The following is a 20,305-nucleotide window of genomic DNA, read 5'->3' as shown; positions in this document are numbered from 1 at the left end:
GGTCTTGCACTGTTTCCTTTGAGGTGAGTGAATCCATCATTCTCAAAGATCAGATAATTGTTACATAACTTCCCCAAATGTTCCTCTTTGTTATATCCTATCTCTGGTATCCCAGTGTTTTCCTCAGTTCTCATTCATGTAAAGAAAGAAATACAAGACAAGCAAACCTGGTTTGTAAGATATTTTTAGCTGTAAGCTGCTACAAGAGATCATTCAACCCAGAAAAAAATAAAGTTTTCAGATTTGTGAAAGGGAGAGCCTTACAAACATGCAAAATATTTTGCATTAAAAAAATAAATTATGTTTCTTTATATTTGGTAGAAATAGAGTAAGAAGAGAAAGATTAACATTCAAGTAGCAATCAGAGGTTAAGATTGGATAAATTAAAAAAAATCTAGACTTTCTTCACATGTGTAGAAAGGCAATGCTAAAAAATGGATTTAGCATGCTTGAGATCTAAATAATTCTTTATGAAGAGTGAGAAGATATATATTGCATGTTCAGGTAACTGAAATGAATGGCTGTCATCTCTGGCTTCTGTGTATTACTGACTAGATCTTGGTATTCCTATTGGATGTGGAAGGAGAAATAAAATAATTAAATGTCGCTGTGATGTTATCTGTCATTGGTGTTACAACTCATTTTGTGAGCAAATACTCTAGTGAGAGATTGCAGACTTCACTAGAAGTATTTTAATAAATAGAGGATATATTTCAGGGTTAAAACTTAATCTTTCACAAAGCTACAGAATGAAAATACAAGAGTGTCATAAGTTTGGGAGGAATACTTTTGTGTTTCGTAATGTTAAGTATTTTTAATTGTTTGCCAGTGCAAGTGTTTGAAATATCATGATCAAAATATCATGGACTGTAATATTGAAAAATATCATAGAAAACAAAGTATCTTTGGGAGAAAACTTCTTACAGTCATGACATTGGCAGAGAATAAGGAACAAACGCAAAAGGCAGACTTGCAATGCCCAGATTTTTGAGTGCACGCAACTCAACTGCAGCACCAGTCTTGATATGCAAATGTAGTTTTATCAATCTGGTTCCAGAGCCACGCCTAAAACTACAGAGAAAATGCAGCAGTTTGGCCCATGGCATCAAACCTAACACCTCTAATTTGTGCTTCACCAGCAGAGCAATCAGGTTGATTGAAGCTGCTGTTTCTGTCAATTATTAGCAGCCCTCGAGTTGCCATGAGAGCAGAGTGAAGCTGCTCTGACATGTTATGACTTTGCCTAACGGAAATTTAAAAAATTTCCAGTGAAATATCACAGTGACATGTAATTTTAAATATGTCATTGAGGCTTTTACAAAGCAAACTTCCCCCCCCCTCCCCCCCCAACGAAAATGTCACTGATAACTTTTTAATTTACTTCATTTCATCTCAGCCCTTAGAAGCTGAACGAATTATTCAAGAATTGCTCACAGAAAACACAGAGGCAGCTCCTTCCTGCTGGAGGAGCTCAGGTTGTTCATGTATCTCTAAGAGGCTTTGCTTCCAATGCTTCTCTGTAACTAGAAAAGCTCATTGAAAATATACAACATGAAGGAAGCTTCCCTCAGGTTAGCATTATAGGCTTTATAATGTTTTACCTCATATGAGTAAACTTCCAATTGAATACCTGAGTAGGTGAAAATTTAAATCAAAGTACAAAGTTTTCTGTCTTAAATTATTATATGTAAAAGTAACTTTTGAGAAATACATATTTTTTTACAGTTTTCAAATCAATAGTCTAGTAGTTTACTGTGATCTGATCTTTGGTAAAGCAATCTTAGAGATAAATTCAAGGAAAAGTTAGAGAAGTTTTTGAGATTTAGTGCACTAATACCCTCTCTTCAAACAACCTTCTGAATTTTATATTTTTTAACTTTATATGACAGTTTATACACTGCATATTTTAATTTCATCAAATTTAAGATTAAGGTGTGAATGTATAAATAGAAGCTTAAAGAATGTTATGAGAAATAAATTATTCCTGAAAGTAACATTTCAAATATTATGGTTGCTCGTTATTAAATGTATCCAGCAACATCATCTTGTATTTAGTGGAAGTCTTTCCCATTTTGGCTCTTTGTTTGCAATGCTGTAAATATTATTCACCTTAATTACAGATAAAAAAACTTGTGGACCTCATGAGTTCCAGTGCAAAAACAACAACTGCATTCCAGATCATTGGAGATGTGACAGCCAAAATGATTGTGGAGATAATTCTGATGAAGAAAACTGTAGTAAGTAGCTTTTACCTTAGTCCATGTTATAACAGAGTCAGTTTAGCAATGTGCAAGAGGAAGCTTTTGAATTTTGATAAAACTCATGGGCATGTTTTCATTCCACACACTCTGATCTGCTGAAAATCAGTTGACCACAACTGAGAATGTCCCTTGCTGTATTTCTCCACTTCTATTCACTCTTACGAAGAGCTGTATCAGTGTGAAAAAATGCCTAACTTCCAACTGCTCAATAATCTGGTGAATTAAAAACAAGTATTGCAATTAGTTTACCTTTTGCCAGTTGGTTACATATCACATTTCTTATCTGAAAAAGAACCATAAACACTGTTCAGCGGTAACGTGGTAAGTGTTTGTTAACAAGGAATTTTGATCGAACACTACCTGCTCGTTACATTTTTTTATATTCTTGAGATGATTTGCCTTGTTTCATATTGAGCAGTCAATTTCTGTAGTACTTAATTGCATTGAGAAGTAGCTGAGGTTATTCAAAGCAGCTCATGTACCCAGTTCTCTCCTACCCATGAGGAATCTGAAGGCCTAATAAATCTCTGTAATACCACTTTCAGGGAGTTAATTTCCATCTGGTTCTCAGGAAGAAAGGAAAAATTTGTAATGGTTTTATCTGATAATTATTGTCTTTATAAAATATTTCAAGAGGGACATTCCCTAAATAATTCTGAAGTGCCTTCTCTTGACAATTTCTGTGGGTTTTTTTTTTTCAGAAATCCAATAAGTTAATATCTTGTTCTTGCAAATAATTTTGAATACACATTCCTGATGTATGCCATGAGTGTATATGTGGTATCTTCAAGGTAATGATTTAGAAAGCTTAATAAATTAGGCATTCTAATGCTGAGTAAATGCTGCTGCCCCTTTCTCCAGTTTGAGATGTGGTGTCTGTAGGTACAGAGTGTCTCATTCTGCTTGGGAGGTTCAAGTGGATTTGTCTGCCTGGTAATTACTACCTGCATTGAAAATGTTGTGAGTTTTATTCAAGCAAGCAATAGTGCTGTGGTTTTTCATATGCAAGTGTTTCATATAAAAGGGAAAATGTCGTGTGGCTCAGTAATCACTCAGAGCCTTTTGTTGTTACACCCAGGGGGGTTGGCACCCTAAAGCTTCCTTAGCTTTGTGGGAGATTTTAATTTAGAATTGGTTATTGGTGTCAGTTTTCTGTATTACAAGTAGCAAGAAAGTATTTTATGTTCTTTTATTCTCGTGTAGAAAACAAATAGAGAGTCATAGTTTTGCTATAGCAGTGTTAATCTACAGAACTGGGTAGTCTGTTGAAATTTTGGAAAAAAAAACAACAAATCCAAAACTTCCACAAAATATTATTGCTGTTTGCAAGATAAGTGTTGAGTATCACATTTGGAATTAGCCATGTGTGTGACTGACCCAGCAGTAATATTTTTCTTCCCTAAAGTTCAGATCATTATGCTACAAAGGGATGTAAAAAAGTTCAAATAATGAGAGAATAATAATCTGTTTGTTTTTTTAAAAAAAAAGTTATGAAGTTTCCAGCTTTGTGTTCATATCAATAGCTAAGTTATATATTCATTTCTTGGTCCTTCTCTTGACTTGCAGATAAAGAAATCTGTCATTAATCGAATCAGTGAGTTGAGAGTGCCCAGACACGGAAGGTGAATCAAACTAAAGGGTGTTAGTTTGGTTTTTTTACATTTTTTTTGGTTGTGAAATGCACACTTAAATTCTAACTACATATTCTGTTATTTAAATTAAGCACAATAGGCTGGCACAGTTTTAAAATTCAAAGTCTTGGGAGCACTGGGACAGTACATAATACTGTTCAGCTGTTTGAAATAGTTGTATAAAATTTTTATAGACCATCAAGCCACTTATAGAATAAAGTGTAATGAAACAAATACATATGAAATTAGAACTTCAAAAGCATTTGACAAAATATGTTACATTGCACAGCGAGATAAATTGTTCATGGCATACATGAATATAATATACAAAGGGCTGTCAGGGAACTGTATCAGAAAATGAGTTGTTTCTTAAGAATGCAGAATGAATTCACGGAATTATAGAAATTAAGCTCAAGAATTTACACTTTTCTATGCAGTTTCTTCACATGCAAGAAATTCACTCTTCTGCTGAAGTTATCAGAAGTGAAACAATACATGTTAAAAAAACCTGTATGGGTGTGAAAAATTATTGGTGCTGTCATGCAAATCATTGTGCCTGTTATGACTTTGGTATTTAACTGTATTTGTCTTACAGTCTATTGTTCTTTAACTATATTTGGACACTGTGAAATAAGAGTTATTAGCATGGATATTGGTACATAATGAGTCTGCAATGAGAAATGTAGGATACATTGTTAATTCTTCTGAGGTAATATCTCTGGAGGGAGAATTTGCTTTCAGAGTTTATTTTTTTTTTAAATAAATTAGAGCAAAAAATAGTGTTTCTTCTTTCAGGAAACGCCAAAAAAAGAAAATTCCATAGTAATGAATATTATTCTATATATCTAATTTATCTTGTTCCTGCTGAAAAGAAGGCACTAGTAATTTTTTTTTTTAATTAATGTGATTAAAGAAAATGTACTGTAAACTTGAAGCACAGCAAACATAATAATGTTGTAGCAAGACATGAATTCAGTCAGTGTACAAATATTAATGCTGCTAGAAGTCCTTCCCAATGCTCTTTTATTGCTTCTACAAGTTGCCAAGAAAACAAATTAGTGAATTTTGTCCTGGGATGAGTTGGTATCCCAAATGCTTTTCTTGGGAAGGAGTTTCAGTGATTTTACAAAGCAGAAGCTAAAGAGTGCTGTTCTTCATGGGTTATACAGAAGTCCATTTATGCTTATTCCTTCAATACTGTTCTGTATTAATATTTATTCCTTTCACTAACAATCTCAGTACTGATGGAAAAGTTCTTTGCTGTGTTCATATGTAAATCACAGAGCTGGATCCCAGCAGCAGAAGAAATATTTCTTGCAAACAGAGAATTGAGTACTTAGCTCTTTGTGTACATTTTCCCAGTATCAAATCTCTGCTTATAAATAATTTATTAGCAGTATAGCAAAAGTATTTGCTTATATTTTTCTAATCAATATGGAAACATGACAGTTTTGGTGGGTTTTTTGCACGTGAATGGCTTTTCCCACAAATTATTTCCTTGATATATTTTATCATATCATTAAATTCTCCTTCTTGGCCTGTTGACAGCAAAAAGAATCAAACATCTGGGTTTTGCTAAAGCTTACACTTTGAAAAAAAAATCTGAGGTAGTGTGCACATAATCTGAGGCCGCATAAATGCCAGCCTTTGATTTGCTGAAATATAACATTTCTGGAGAACTGATGTAATCACTGTAGGTCTACTTTTAAAATGACTTTCCTACAACTTCAAAATTAAAATTTGTGCCTACCTGGAAAATGAAATTTCTCATAAAAAATTTCAAACAGAGTCATTTTGATTCTTTTTTATGAAGTAAAGAGTGGGGAAAAGGCAGTGGCAAAGTTGATTAAAATGATTTCTTTCCTGAAACAGGTTTTGGTTTTTATAAAACCTGGAAAAAAACCCCACTCACACTGAATTCAACTTTGTTAGATCCATGCTAGTCATGTCTGGTGTATTCCCATGCTGGTATTTACCAAATTCTTCTCAGTTTGAGGCCTGTAATTTTGTGTTTTCTTTCCTTGATCAGTATGTTATGTTTTATAAAAGCACTCATGCTTGCACCTTCCATAACTCATGCATTACTCAATTTATTCTTGTCCAGTCCTTCTGTCCATTGCTACTGTCTGCTCTGTCTCTCCTCTTCTTTTTTTTCATCCTTTTTCCTTTGGTTCAGTCACTGTCATTTGCTGTTTCCCATGTCTCTGCTGAAAAAGTCTTGATAATAAATCCTTATTCTTGATTTTACATCATTTACATACTGCATTGTGTACTGTGATGGAAATAATCCCACAAATAATCCTTGTTTGCCTTTTAAGTCCTTTTTTCTCCAAAAACCCTCTGACTGGCAGATCTAAATTGCATATAGAGAATTGCTTAATTTCTCCTAAATCCCCAATACCTCTCTATCTTTGTTTAATCTAATGTCCAACACACAGAAAATGTCTTTTGTAGTGGTCCTCATTTTCAGGAGGAAAGTACATGATGTTCTGCTGAGGGAATCTTCCACAGAGGCCCCCCTTGCCAATGTTTTTTGTCAGCAGTAGTGAAAACTTTTATTTTACTTGAAACACCAAACTTTTGAGTTCCATCTGGTATCTCAATGCCATTCCCCTGGATGCTGAGCACAGGGGAAGCTGACTCTTGATGCACACACACACTCATTAAAAGCTATGTGATAAATTATGTGCTACTGTGTGATGGAAAGCCAAAAATCTGGTCAGTACTAATTACATTGGATATTAAGCCATGCAAAAGGTGTTTCTGGTCTCTGGTACGTATCTCACAAACCCTACTGACATACATGCATTGAAATTAATAAAATATATATAGTCAACATCATGTGATTTTCCAAAGAAATTTCATAGAACTGAAATGTTGGAAAGTAATGAAAGTATTTTCATTACTGTCTTACTATATGTAAATGAAATCTAGTTACAAGATGTTGTGGAATAAAATCCTACAGAAAAACCGGTCCTTATTATTTGCAAGCTAATTGTTTTGAGTTTTTCATGTTTATTCATTGATTGATTGGGGGTTTCTATGTATAAAATATTTAATGAAAATGCTAATAAACCTAGGGTTGTTTGTTTTGGTTTTTTTTCAGAGCCTCAAACGTGCACTTTGAAAGACTTTCTTTGTGCAAATGGAGACTGTGTTTCAGCAAGATTCTGGTGTGATGGAGACTATGACTGTGCAGATGGCTCAGATGAGGTAGGCATCTTCCAGAAAAAGTATTTCTTTAGAGGTTAGTAGTTTTATATTGTTGGAGAATGGATTCCTGCATACAAATTTTTTTAAAGGCAGCAATAGGAACTCTATACATGAATCCATGTATGCAAATACCATTACTAAATTAAAACTAAACCTCTTGAAGGAACTATTCTAAAAAGAGAACATGCAAATAAATCAAGTAACATTTAACAGTATTCTGCATGTTTATGTCCCAGCAATGTTTTGAACCTCTTCCTATCCTGGAAATATTTTGTGTCCTGATTGGGAAACCATTCTTTTTACATGCTGCAATGGTTTGGTTTGAGAGATTTTTTTTTTTTTGAGAGAACAATGTAGACTGTTTGTTGTGCATCAGAAGCTCATGGATAGTACTTTGCTGATTTTCTGTTCTATATTTTTTCCCTTTTTTCCCCTTCTCCTTTCCTGTCAATACAAAACCTCAGGTGTTTCCCTACTATCTAGAGGGTGCAAGCCACCTTACTTAAATCATATCCACAAATATATTTCATATCACAAGACTTTAATTACTGTGTCTTTCATAACCTGTAGGATTATAGGCTGTGACTTCTGTGACCAGCTGCATATTTACCAATGTTTATATTAAACTCTTGCTCTTGTGTATTGGCTGCTTCTTTTGTACCAGAGGTATTGTGAAACAGGCTGCTCAAGGGATCAGTTCCAGTGCTCCAATGGCCAGTGCATCTCAGCAAAATGGACATGTGATGGTCATGAGGACTGCAAACTTGGGGATGACGAGAAAAATTGTGAACCAGGTATTGTTTTAAATAATGCTGAAATATAAAATGAAGCCAGGAATAAATCAGAATGAAAGAAGAAAATAAATCATCAAATCAAAATTTCTTGGGCACTAGAAGTAGCAAGAAAGTGCAAAAATAATCTGAAATACTTTACCTTTTGAGTTTGCATCATTGTGTCTTCCAGCTGGTATTTTGGAAACCCTAGTTACGTACAACTCTGCAATGTGAAGATTGTTGGGTCATGGGTATTTAATTTAATTATTTTGAATTGTAATTTGATAATAAATATTCAACATATAAAATTCTGCTCTGAAAACATCAGTAAATCTTGGCATGTACTGAAGTCTTTTGCTTTGTGGTCTTCATTCAAAGTTTCATAGTCCTTATGCAAAGATTTTGTCTGCTAAATTATTATTTTTATTTTATTTTATTTTATTTTTGCTTTCTTGGACAATACAGTTGTTATTTTTGCAGGAGTTTTCCTAATTTTTTTGTAAGCTTCATGTAGATAGATGTAACTGGTAAAAGCCTATGACAAAACTCTCCCAATTTACAGTGCAACAAAAATATCCACCTTTATATTTAAAAATCCTGCTTAATATTTATGTATTTTAATTGTAATGATGTATAATTTCCAAAAAGATTTTTTCCTATAAATTTAACTTATTCAATTATAAATTACCTAAATTTAGCTAGACTCTGCCCATTTTAAGGGATGCAATTTTTAAAATATATTCATTCTATGAATATATGCATGTATGTGGTTGCCTTTGTTACCAAGTGTAAGGAGAAAACAGCATTAACTTTCTAAGTGGTAAAACACAAATACCTTCTCACTATCATTTTACAGTTTACTTAGGATGCAACAATTCGGCTTTGTCAAATATTTTATCGTAGTTCATGAAAGTGCTCAGACACAACTTTGCTCACTGTATTAACCAGAAGAAAGCTTTAAATTAAAAATCAAGTTATTCATAGATTGTCTTTTTCTTCATGCTAAAATATGTGTTTGTAACCAGCATCTCCAACCTGCTCTTCAAGTGAGTACGTGTGTGCAAGTGGGGGCTGCATTTCGGCGTCTTTGAAATGCAACGGAGAGTTGGACTGTGCTGATGGATCTGATGAGGTACCTGACACATTTCTGGTGATTTTTTTTTTTTTTCTTCCCCCCAGTGTGATTTTTTTGTAAACTTTTTAGGCCTCAAAATAACTGAAAGGGTAAATAGGGTTTTCTTGCATCCACTGAGTACTGTCAAATAACTTAGCCCATGCTTTTGTGTTTCTGTGCTCTCAGGACAGGCTTTGGAGTGGACAAATTTGTTTTCTCAAAGTCAAACCCCGAGCGTGGTTCTGGGGCAGTTTCCATCAGGGACTGCTCCCTCCTGGCAGCATAGACAAGCTTGTTGTTGCTCTCATTCATTAATACAAAGCTCGTGTCTGTGTTCACACAGATGGATTGTGTAACAGAATGTAAAGAGGATCAATTTCGGTGCAGAAATAAGGCCTACTGTATCCCTGTGCGATGGCTTTGTGACGGGATCCATGACTGTGTGGATGGCAGTGATGAAGAAAACTGTGACCAAGGCAAGAGACACTTTTCTAAAAGAGTTTATTGGACTTTTTATGAATATACACATTGCAAATTAGTAGTGCCCTGGCCATTATGAGTGGAGACAGGAAAGTTCTGTGACCTCTTTTGACAAAGACAGCACAGCAGCTTAACAAGTGATCTGCAGGAATAAGCAAAACTTAGGTTGTTTATGACTTGTTCCTCCTTTGTATTTCCCTCCCCAGTGATGAAAAGGTCATGTTGTTACTGGAAGCATATTCTTTTTCATCAAGGAAACCAGCAGTAAATTTGGCTAATTTAAACTTTTATAGGCTACCATAAATTACAGAGCCATGCACAATAAATTACACAGCTGTGCAATATATTGAACAGTTGCTAAATAAGTCATCTTAAGAGCCCGGGTTTCTGTTTATTTCATGGAATCACAGAACACTTTGGATTGGAAGAGACCTTAAAGTTCATCCAGTTCCAACCCCCTGCCACGGGCAGGGACACCTTCCGCTATCCCAGGTTGCTCCAAGCCCCATCCAACCTGGCCTTGAACATTCCCAGAGATGGGACATCCACAACTTCTCTGGGCAACTCTGGGCCTCACCTTCTTTTTTATGTTTGTGTTTGTCCAGGAGCAACTTGTTCATCCACAGACTCCTTCTGGCACATTTTGACTTTGCCTTTGTTGGGATACATCACTTCTGGGCTTGCATGGTGATGGCTTGGATATCAGCCAGGCTCTCCTGGGTCCCTCTTCCCTCCAGGGCTTTCCCAAGCAGATCCTTGAAGAAACCCAGTGTAGGGAGCTTGCTGTGCACCCTCCTTGCAGCCCTAAGGGTCTTGAATTCCCCCATTCCATGGTCACTGTAGCCCAGGCTGCCCTTGAGCTTCACGTTCCTCACCAGCCCCTCCTCTTAGTCTAATTAAAGAAGTTTTTTCTAAAGAATAATTTGAGTTGGCATTTTGTCATCATCTTGGTTTTCTCCCTGGATTTTTCTTTTTCTTCAGAGTGGGTAGTTCTGTATGTTAGCCATCTACAGTCACATGATGTGTGCATAAATTCGAAGCATAATGAAGTGCAATATGTGATAATAATCAGATATAAAACAAACATAGTAAAATATCCTTTCCTTATTTTAAGTCTATTATGCAATACTTAAGACTAAGGGGGAAAAAAAAAAAAGTCATGTGGGGATGATTAAGTTTGAAAGAGAGACTAGGAAATTCAGAAAATGGGAAGAATATTCCAGAGGTGTTTAGATGCAAGAAGACAGATAACGAAGTTAAAAAAAAAAAAAAAAAAAAAAAGAAAAAAAAAGACAACATCTAGTCCATTTTAAAACTGCTTTTAAAATATCTGGACTGTATCTCTTTAAAACCCAATGAAGTGTAAGTAAAGAGTAACACACTTAGTTTATCTGATGCCCACGTTATTCTTTGGGTAGCATAATGGAGCTTCTGTGAACTGCAAATTGCTTATAATGCAATAAGAAGCCTATTCCTGGTTGGTTATTGCTATCATACTTTGTATTTATGTCACAATTATGATTCTGTTGCAGAAATCTATTTTATAAAGGAATTATGACAGGCAGAGCAATCACATGAAACAAATGCCAGTTTATCTCACTGATAACTAATTTTTTCATCTTTGGAAATACAGCAAACACAAATGGAGTTTTATTCTACAGCATTCTAAAATAATATCCATAATATTTATCTGTGGCCCACTGTGCATGTTTATAAAAATAACTCTCTTCAATCTTATTAAACAACTAGAATGATGGTTATATTGTGATTGCACACACAATTATTTGGATTCATGCCTTTCATCATGAAGAGTACTTGAATTATATATATTTTCCTTAGATAATTATACAGGATATTTCTGTTAATGTTCATAAGTTATATATGCCATGGGAGTGAATTATACCTGGTAGCAGAGTGTGAGAGTTCAAACATCCTTCTATGCAATGGGCATTTTATGGAAATTAATTTTGGGGGGAAAAACGTTCAGCTATTCTGAATTTTTAAAGCAAAAGAAAGCCTTCTGTTGATTTTAATGAGGTGTGAACAGGGCACTGAACGAACGAGTAAAAAGCCATTGAAGCCTGATCTAGCCCTTAGAGTAGGGGTAATGCAGTGAGGTGTAAGCCACAGTGAGAGCTTTGGCACTATCATATAAAATTTCATTGTTTCCTCCTCTGCAGATACACAGCTTTATTTCTTTTATGCTCCACTCCTCCCAGGAAACTGAAAATCCAGTTACCATAAAAATGTGTTTTATAGGAAATTAATTGCAAGAACTTTCCATAACTTTGTTGATTGGTAGTGATAAAATTTAGTCATAATTGTGAAAGAAGTTCCTTTTTACCATGACACACATTAAAACTGAATCCACCTTGAACTAATTTTTAAAGCCTGAGCACTCCACCCTAGAACATTTTCCCTCACCCTGTGCTCCCTTTTGTTAGATGATTCAAAATTTAGTACATCCTGGAGTTGCATGGAAGATTTTATTCTTGCTGCTTTCTGTGTTCAATAAATATCCTGGTGAAACATTTCAGAAGTTACAGAAAGGAAGATCCTGTCAGAGGTCACCTCATCTTATCTGCTCTGTGCCAACATGGCTGGACCTTTCCTAATTACAGCATTTAGAGGTGATGGTGATTACAAACCTGGCCGGGTCTGGTGCTCCTCAGGTGAAGAAAAAGGTGCTGCCTCATGGCTAATGGGCTGCAATCACTTTGTCTCTGATGTGTGACTCAGAGAGTGGGGTAGGAATAAGTGGAGGATCAGACATTCATGTGAAACAAAGCTGGACTGAGGTGGCTTTTCACATGTTTGGCCCTATTTCTGTTTAGATTGTTCTCTGATGGCCCAAATTACTGAAGTACCAGCCAGGCCTTTGCTGAGAGGCTGCATCACCAAAGAGAGTCGCAGACAGGGAGTTTAAACATCTCCTGGCAAAATGCAAGTTGGAACATGCCCAGCTGGTCACTCGTTGGTGTCTTTGGTACCTGCACTCAGTAATTCCCAGCCAGCAGTCAGTAAAAGGAAGTGTTTGGGCAAGGAAGAGATTTTTGAATGAGTATTCCTCTGCCTCTCCAACCCATTCCTTTGGGATCTGTAAATGTAGTTATGCTACCTGTGCTATTCTCTGCAAATAGTGTGTGATAACTGGCTGTACTGGTTTTATCAAAAACTGACATTCTTTCCTCTTTTTGTTTTCCTGACTTTTTTTTGTCATCTTTTCATCTTCCCAGGGGGAAATATATGTAGAGCTGATGAATTTTTGTGCAACAATTCCCTCTGCAAACTGCATTTTTGGGTTTGTGATGGTGAGGATGACTGTGGAGATAACTCTGATGAAGTTGCTGAAATGTGTGGTATGACATTACATTTTTCAGAGTTTTTTGTATAATAAAGCAAGAATGACATGCAAGATACACAAATATATAAAGGCATGTGTGTCTTAAATTTTGTTTGTTTTGCTTTTAGACGACAAGCTTAAAATATGGGATATAGTTTTCTTTTGTTACTGCTTTTCATATAATTTCATATATTTGATATTTTTGAGACATTATTATTTTCTGTAGGAAACCAACAGAGGGGAAAAAGTTCCTTGTATGATGTAATATTGAGCATCATTACTCTTCCTACTTCCTGTTTTAATTCTGCCATATTTACTGATTCTAAAAAAATGGTATAAATTACCCTTACCACACAAATTCTCTAAATGAAGAGCTTACAGTGCCAACACATATCTGACTTTGATGATGTGTTATTAAAAAAGTATTAATAGTTGAGTAACAGCTGATTCTTTTCTTTGCTGCACAGTAAAGTTTCCCTGCCCTCCAACGAGGCCATACAGATGTAGAAACAACAGGGTTTGTCTGCGGCCTGAGCAGATTTGCAATGAGGTCGATGACTGTGGGGATAACTCGGATGAAGATCACTGTGGTAGGTGATATTACCTTTCAAGGCATTCAGATCAGAGCAAACACCTTGAAGGCAAACTTTGTTACAGAGATCTGCTTGTCCTTCAGTAAAGCTTAACTGGAGGTTAGTAGGTCAGGATTTGAAACCAAAAGAAAGTAAGCTTGAAATAATTTCCAGTGGCTTAATGCTTTGTGGTCATTCCCATTTGTGTGTGTCTAAAATAATCTGAGAATCTTGAATACTGATTTATTTTTCTCTTATTAATCTGTAATTATGTAGATAAAATCACATATAAAGCCAGACCATGTAAGAAAGATGAGTTTGCTTGCAATGACAAGAAATGCATTCCCATGGAGCTGCAGTGTGATTGGTTTGATGACTGTGGAGATGGCTCCGATGAACAAGACTGCAAAATAAGTGAGTTGGGCTGGCAAGATTTGTTTTCTTGATGGTAGCAGAACAGAAACAATTAACTGAGATATTCATCTGAGCAAAACCTATTGAACAATCCAGAACTCGGTTTAATGTAGTTCATTCTTTTAGTTAGAAATGGATGGAATTCTGTACCACTAGAGCAAGGCAAATTTTATAGCAATTCAAGTTGTGGAGGTTTTTTGGAGTAGTTACGAGTTCTTTACAAAATTTAAGTACAAGTTGATTGTATTTTGTATCATATTTGCAGCAAGAAAAATTTTAGTATGAAATTGGTGTGAAACATAGTATCTCAGTTAAATACTGTCATTACATGAAATGTAATAGATTAAATTATGCAGATGTAGATAAACACTGTGAAGTTATTAATTTGTTAAAAATTTACCTGATACTCTTTAAACAGAAAGATAAATTTGTTATTTGTTGTTGTTACTTTAGGTCTCATTTTTAACACTTTAAACAAATCTATCAGGGATTTTTTAGACATTTTATTTATGTTTAGGTGTCTCTGAATATACATGTGAAGATAATGTGAATCCTTGTGGAGATGATGCATTCTGTAATCAAACAAAATCATCCCTTTTGTGTCAGTGTAAACCTGGATTTCAAAGAAACAGGAGGAACAGACAATGTGAAGGTACAGATATTTTCCATCTTCCCTTGTTGTAAAGTATTAAAAGTCAACCATGTAGTCAGTTTTCTATGCTAGAGAAGAAGATACAGATCATGGTTTTGTTTGTTTGGGTTTGTTGTTTTTTTTTCCACAGAGTAAAAGCTGTTTCGTTGCAGTGGGATTAAGAAATCAACAGGATTTACAAGATGTAGATTCATACATTTTACCTGGAGAGGTTATCAAAAATGTAACATTAGTTGTGAATGTCAAAAGGTTCAAGTCAGGCTGTTAAATAATTTAAGGAGTAAATGGATTTTTTAAAGTCTAGTAGATTATTTAACATTGCTATTGAGGCTGGCATATGAGAGTATTTTGAGATGCTTAAAATAATGAAGATGCATAACACAAAACTGAAATCAAAGTAAACTGAAAGATGTAGTCTTAATAGATCTGATCCCATACTGGTGAGCAGGAAAACACAGCTGTTATAATAAACAGGTTGATGGGAAGGATAAGTTAAATCTGCCTTCCCAAAGAATGGGTTGTGAATTCATTTTCTTACTGGTGAGCAGTAATTGACAGAAGTTCAGGTGACTTCCATGGGACTATCAAAGTGAATATAGCCTTCATTTTTTGGCTCTTAAGAAAAAAGTGTAAAGAGGAGCTTTTCCAATAAGGATAATGATGTAGTTCTGGCTGTAGCAGAGGAAGGTATGTTAGACATAACTGTGGGACATGTTTTCATTTTCAAAGCTGCTTTCAAGTTCTAGAGATGAGAGGTTGACAAAGGATAGAGACCTAAAATAAAAAATTATCTGAGATATGTTGATTGCAGTGGAAATAACATCAGTGATTAATGTGGAGGGTTTCCTTTTGTTGTTGCAAGATCCAGCACTGCTTGTGAGTTGACTTTTTTCATCTCCTTTGTTCCATGATTTTATGAACATGTTAAATAATTATGTATTAAACTGCAGGTATACAAATTACAATTGTTTTCTTCATAGATATCAATGAGTGCATGGTATTTGGTGCCTGCTCCCAACACTGCCAAAATTTAAAGGGCTCTTACAGATGTGCGTGTGAGAAAAATTACAAGGAAAGGAATAACAGTTGCATAGCAAAAGGTAAGGCTGTAAAAATCAAAGTAGACAGTACTGTCATTTGTTATCTACATTGTCCACATTTTTTGGAAGGAAATTTGCCATGGGAAGTCCATATTAATGAGTCATTAGTATTCACACATAACATGGACTCTCTCAGGGTCTTTCATCATTGCCTGTTACTAAAGAAATCAGATTATGACATGGGAACAAACAGGGTTACTAATTGAAGATAATGGTTTGTTATTATAGGAACACAGACAATTCTGAGGGCTTATAATTTAAAAATCTGGGAATCATTATCCTAAATCTGAATTTTTCACAAGCTTCATTTTCATTGTAATACAGTTCATGCTTCCCTCTTTACTTCATTGATATTTACTTTAACCAAACTCCTCTTTATTCTTGCATTTATCAGGAGGAAGGGAACAAATGTTTGATATTTCATACTCACAAGGAGTAAATGTGTTGGACAGACATTTTAAGTTGATTCTCTATGGGTAAATGTGATATGAATGGGGGAAAAAAATAATTTGAATACATTCTGAAGTATCCAGCAGATTTTAAACTTTCTCAAAACACAATGAATTGATGTCAGAGAGTATTTTCTTATGAATAATATACTTTACATCTGGATCAAGATGGTATCTGGCTATCTGAAATGAGATGTAAGGCACAACTGCACGGGTCCTGTTGCAGTCAATTTCCAAACTTCACTGCCTTCACTAAAGATAAAACAATTCCACTTCTAATTTCCAGTTGAGAAATTTATAAATCTTTATTGACAGCTCTGTGTTCCTTTAATATATACATGTAGGACCCTCTAAAGACAGCATGCATATAAAAATATGGGATTCATATGGGCTTAATGCATAATATCCTGTATTTTTTGCATACCGCTTAAAAATGTTCAAATTCTTATATTGCATACTCCTTAAAATATAGTCTTGAGTGTCACACTGTGACCTTGAAGAGCACTGAGGTTGATATGTTGATATCAGAGCATCAAAAATTGCATTTATTGCCCAGAGTGTGGGTGTTTTTGCAATCTTCAACAGCCAGAAAATTTAACATAAGAAATGATATCAGCTAAACACCGAGAAGCTACTTGAGTTAAACTCACTGATTTTGCATTAGTTGACATTTACCTTATTTTTGTTTCATTATAATAATCCCTAGGCTCTGAAGATCAAGTTCTCTATGTTGCTAATGACACTGACATCCTGGGTTTTGCATATCCGTTCAACTACAGTGATGCTCATCAGCAAATATCACATATTGAACACAATTCAAGGATAACTGGAATGGATGCATATTTTCAAGGGGATATGATTGTTTGGAGCACTCAGTTTAATCCAGGAGGGATTTTCTACAGAAAACTTCACGACAGAGAGAGAAGGCAGAGTAACAGTGGCTTGATAGTAAGTGATCAAAATCAAAGATTAAATCACACAAATTCCACTTAGTTTATTTTACTGTTCTGACTGTAATAGCATGTGCTGATTTAGTAAATTAAAATGTCTGTCTGAGAATGATTTTATTTCACTGATATATATGGTTACTAAAGCCTTTCTGTTCAAGACTGACAGATTTGGTAGTTTCCAAGACAACACAATTGCAGGATTTAAAAAACTTTCCTACAGAGAAATAATCACTATATTAGAAGCTTGGAAAGTCTGTATACCATCAAGATTTTTTTATTTCAAGAGAGGAAAGGGAAGAATGTAATATCTATGGAAGAAGAAAGCCATGAATTTCAAATCCTTGGAAGACAGAAAATGATGATAGGCTAAACACAAGCTTAATTTCTACAGTGATCATATAGACAATAATATTGGCAAAGTTATGATGTATATTTAAACATTAGAACAATTATTATTTATGCCTGTATTTGTTGAATTGCATAGTGTCTTATTTTGAATAAACATAAATGTAAGTTTGGACTTCACAACAGAAATGTGAATTTTTATAAGCTTGGGTAATTTCAAATGGTCTTTACTTGCAAATAAAATAAATGCAGGTTGTTACTCATTTTACCTAAAATATTTCTACAAAATTCTCTGGGATGTGGTAGTACTGAACTCAAGATAACAATGTGGTCAAGGCTGTAAATTTAGATTTTGGGTTTTTTACTCTTTATTGAGTTTGATAGCAGAGTAGAGTTTTTAGTTTTTTCTTGCCCAGTAGTAAATCCAGTTAGAAAAAACACCTGCCTGGCTGTTTCATGTTTCCTTAAATTTAGGAGAGGTAACAGTGATGACCTTCCATCCTGTGACTGCTTTTTTACACCCAGCAGAATAAACAGGAGTAGCAGCAGTAGCCCAATCTTTCATCTATAATTCATACACGTCTGAAGCCACTACTGAGTATCTTCCATCCAAGGATATTTCCTCTCCAAATGAATTATATTCCTGACCTTTGACACCAGCAGGGCAAAAAGCCTCAGGATGGACCCTGAAGATACCTTGAGTCTGTTATGGCATCTTTATGAGTGGTTAAAAACCAACACTTCCACCTGCCCAGCAGAAGGGTTTGGATTTTGTTGAGAGAAAGTGAATGTAAAGTAGATCTAAGTACAAAATAATTCCTAGAATTTCTAGTAGGTCGGCTCTGTCATCTGAGATTTGCAGAAGGATACTCATATTGAAGATGTGGAATAATTCTACTGTGGTGTTTTTCTCATTTAAATGTGGTGTGTATTTGTGCTTAAAAAATCCTGATACACAGGATTTTCTCTTAGATCATTATTAGAAAGTAATGAACTTGTAAAGCCTTGTGAAATTAAAGTGTTGTAATGACAGGTGGTGCTGTTATTTGTTTATTTGCATTCTGTTTTGGGGTAATGTGCAGATGCATTCTGCAATAAGCGCAGTCTGCTGACCCACAGCCTCTCTGACGGGTCTTCCTTACAGGTCTGTAAAACTCAGCATGAGCTTCCTTCAGACTTCTTCATAGTCCAGGGGTTGAAATTTTCACAGCTGATGTGTCATTGTCTCCCTGTTTATACTAATAGAGATAAAATATTCTTAGAACTATTCTCCTAACGCACTGAAATATTTTTTGGTTTTCATATCTTTTTCACTGTTATCTGAGAATACTTTTTAGTCACTTCCTTTTCGATTCAAAGATATTGAGAAAATGATGGTTTTCTTTATACCCCATGTTCCCCTTCTCCTCAGTGCAGGTAGCTCCTTGTGACGATTCTTGATCCAAGCCCGACAAAGCTTTTTTACAAATCTGAATGTGGAAAATGCACAGACTGATTTGAATATATCTTGGACACTTCTCATTTATATTTGTGAAACATTTGCTTCTTATTGTGCTTAACTATTCAGTTATTTTCCCAGTATTATCTCATTAATATTCAAATATTGTTGCCCTATTTGCTGGTGATCATTAGGTTAATTGGTTTTATAGTGTTGCTTTAATATTGTCACCGAAATTTGGTTTTAAAAAGCTTGAGAATTTCTTAATTTTAACCCAAGTTTTTTTTAATGGATAAGTTTTCAAAGGTTACATTATAACTTTTGTATCTAGACTTTGATATGTAAATCAGAACAGTAAACTTGAACAAAGTCACCTGCATTTTCAGGTAATTACATTAATGCAAAAATCCATCTCAACTGAAATTGCTCCGTGGAATTAGCATATCAAGAGCCTTCCTCAGAGAATAGCTTTAAGTAGCTCTCCTATTTTTCACAGAAAAGGGGTTTAAGACTGGTACAAATTCAAGCATTAAAGGAAATAGTAAATATCAACTCTTCAGAGTTTATTGACTGATGCAGAAGAGGATTTCATCCCAATCGAGTTCAGACAGTCAGAGTGAATTGGTGATGACTGGAGCAGCTGTTTGCTGCCTAATCCTTGGAGAGACACAGGGAAGTTATTTGAGGTGAATCTCAACACAGAGCAACCCCACACTTCAGCTCGAGTGCTTTATTTTATAGACGAGGACAAAAAGATGAACATGAAAATAATGATACCATCTAATAGGAAGAAAAACAAAGGTTTTGTGGTGTATCCAGTGGGAATATTGGCAGCCTGCTCCAGCCCTAGTGTTCTGAGAACTTCACAGGGACCCTTAAGCACTCTTGGAACACATCCACTCGTGTGGTCCTAACACTTGCCCCGGGGTCCAGTGGAATGCAGTGTGTCCTGTGAATGCAAACTATTTCCAGACCATTTTCTCTAAATAGCATGGGTTTATGGTTTTCCTTAGAGCTACAGCTCTGTCTGGACAAAGTTTATGTACTTAGGAGACTTTCTGGAATCAGCTGGTTGGGGTTTATAAATGATCCTACACTCTGTAATACAAATGGTGGTTTGGTGAACCACTGCACCCATTGGGATGCTCATCTGTCAAGGAAAATGTTGTGTTTCAGTGGGCAAAAGTCTACAAGTTTTGTTGTTTCTCATTTCTTTTTACTGTTCTATTAATATAACATTAGATAATGTATTATTTTTTAATGAAGATATTTTAAGTAAAATAAGACATTCTTTTACTTTGTTCCATAGCAATTCCATACCCAAATTATCTGCAAAATAAATAAGATAAAATATTGCTTCATATGTGCTTATGATACAAACTAGAGTTGTCATCTACTTTGGGGACTTAAAATTTTTCTGTAATGTACCATTATATGAAAATGGTTGCCAGATCCAAGCTGTTACTGCGGTTTCTTTTTTTGGCTGGTTGGTTGGTTTGGGGGTTGATTTTTTTGTTGGTTTTTTGGTTTTTGGTTTTTTGTTATTAATTCTTTACCTTGAGAACAGAAT

At 35.1% G+C, this 20,305-nt stretch overlaps 1 protein-coding gene across 1 annotated transcript in view; it reads left to right on the top strand.

Annotated features, from left to right (window-relative positions):
• LRP1B (LDL receptor related protein 1B) overlaps positions 1–20,305 on the top strand; it is a gene marked incomplete at both ends in the record, with an annotated part of 635,176 nt that overhangs the window by 566,340 nt on the left and 48,531 nt on the right. Inside the window, 11 exons of the mRNA XM_082285346.1 lie at positions 2,121–2,237; positions 6,999–7,105; positions 7,770–7,899; positions 8,904–9,010; positions 9,336–9,468; positions 12,709–12,831; positions 13,283–13,405; positions 13,664–13,801; positions 14,319–14,453; positions 15,434–15,553; positions 16,709–16,950. Coding sequence (XP_082141472.1) covers positions 2,121–2,237; positions 6,999–7,105; positions 7,770–7,899; positions 8,904–9,010; positions 9,336–9,468; positions 12,709–12,831; positions 13,283–13,405; positions 13,664–13,801; positions 14,319–14,453; positions 15,434–15,553; positions 16,709–16,950 — 1,475 coding nt within the window. The remainder of the gene's footprint in view (positions 1–2,120; positions 2,238–6,998; positions 7,106–7,769; positions 7,900–8,903; positions 9,011–9,335; positions 9,469–12,708; positions 12,832–13,282; positions 13,406–13,663; positions 13,802–14,318; positions 14,454–15,433; positions 15,554–16,708; positions 16,951–20,305) is intronic.

The sequence above is a fragment of the Coloeus monedula genome, assembly GCF_965178545.1.
Source record: "Coloeus monedula genome assembly, chromosome: 7".
Lineage (NCBI taxonomy): Eukaryota > Metazoa > Chordata > Aves > Passeriformes > Corvidae > Coloeus > Coloeus monedula.
The sequence above is the reverse complement of the archived record's forward strand: the minus strand, read 5'-3'. Positions and strand labels throughout refer to the sequence as shown.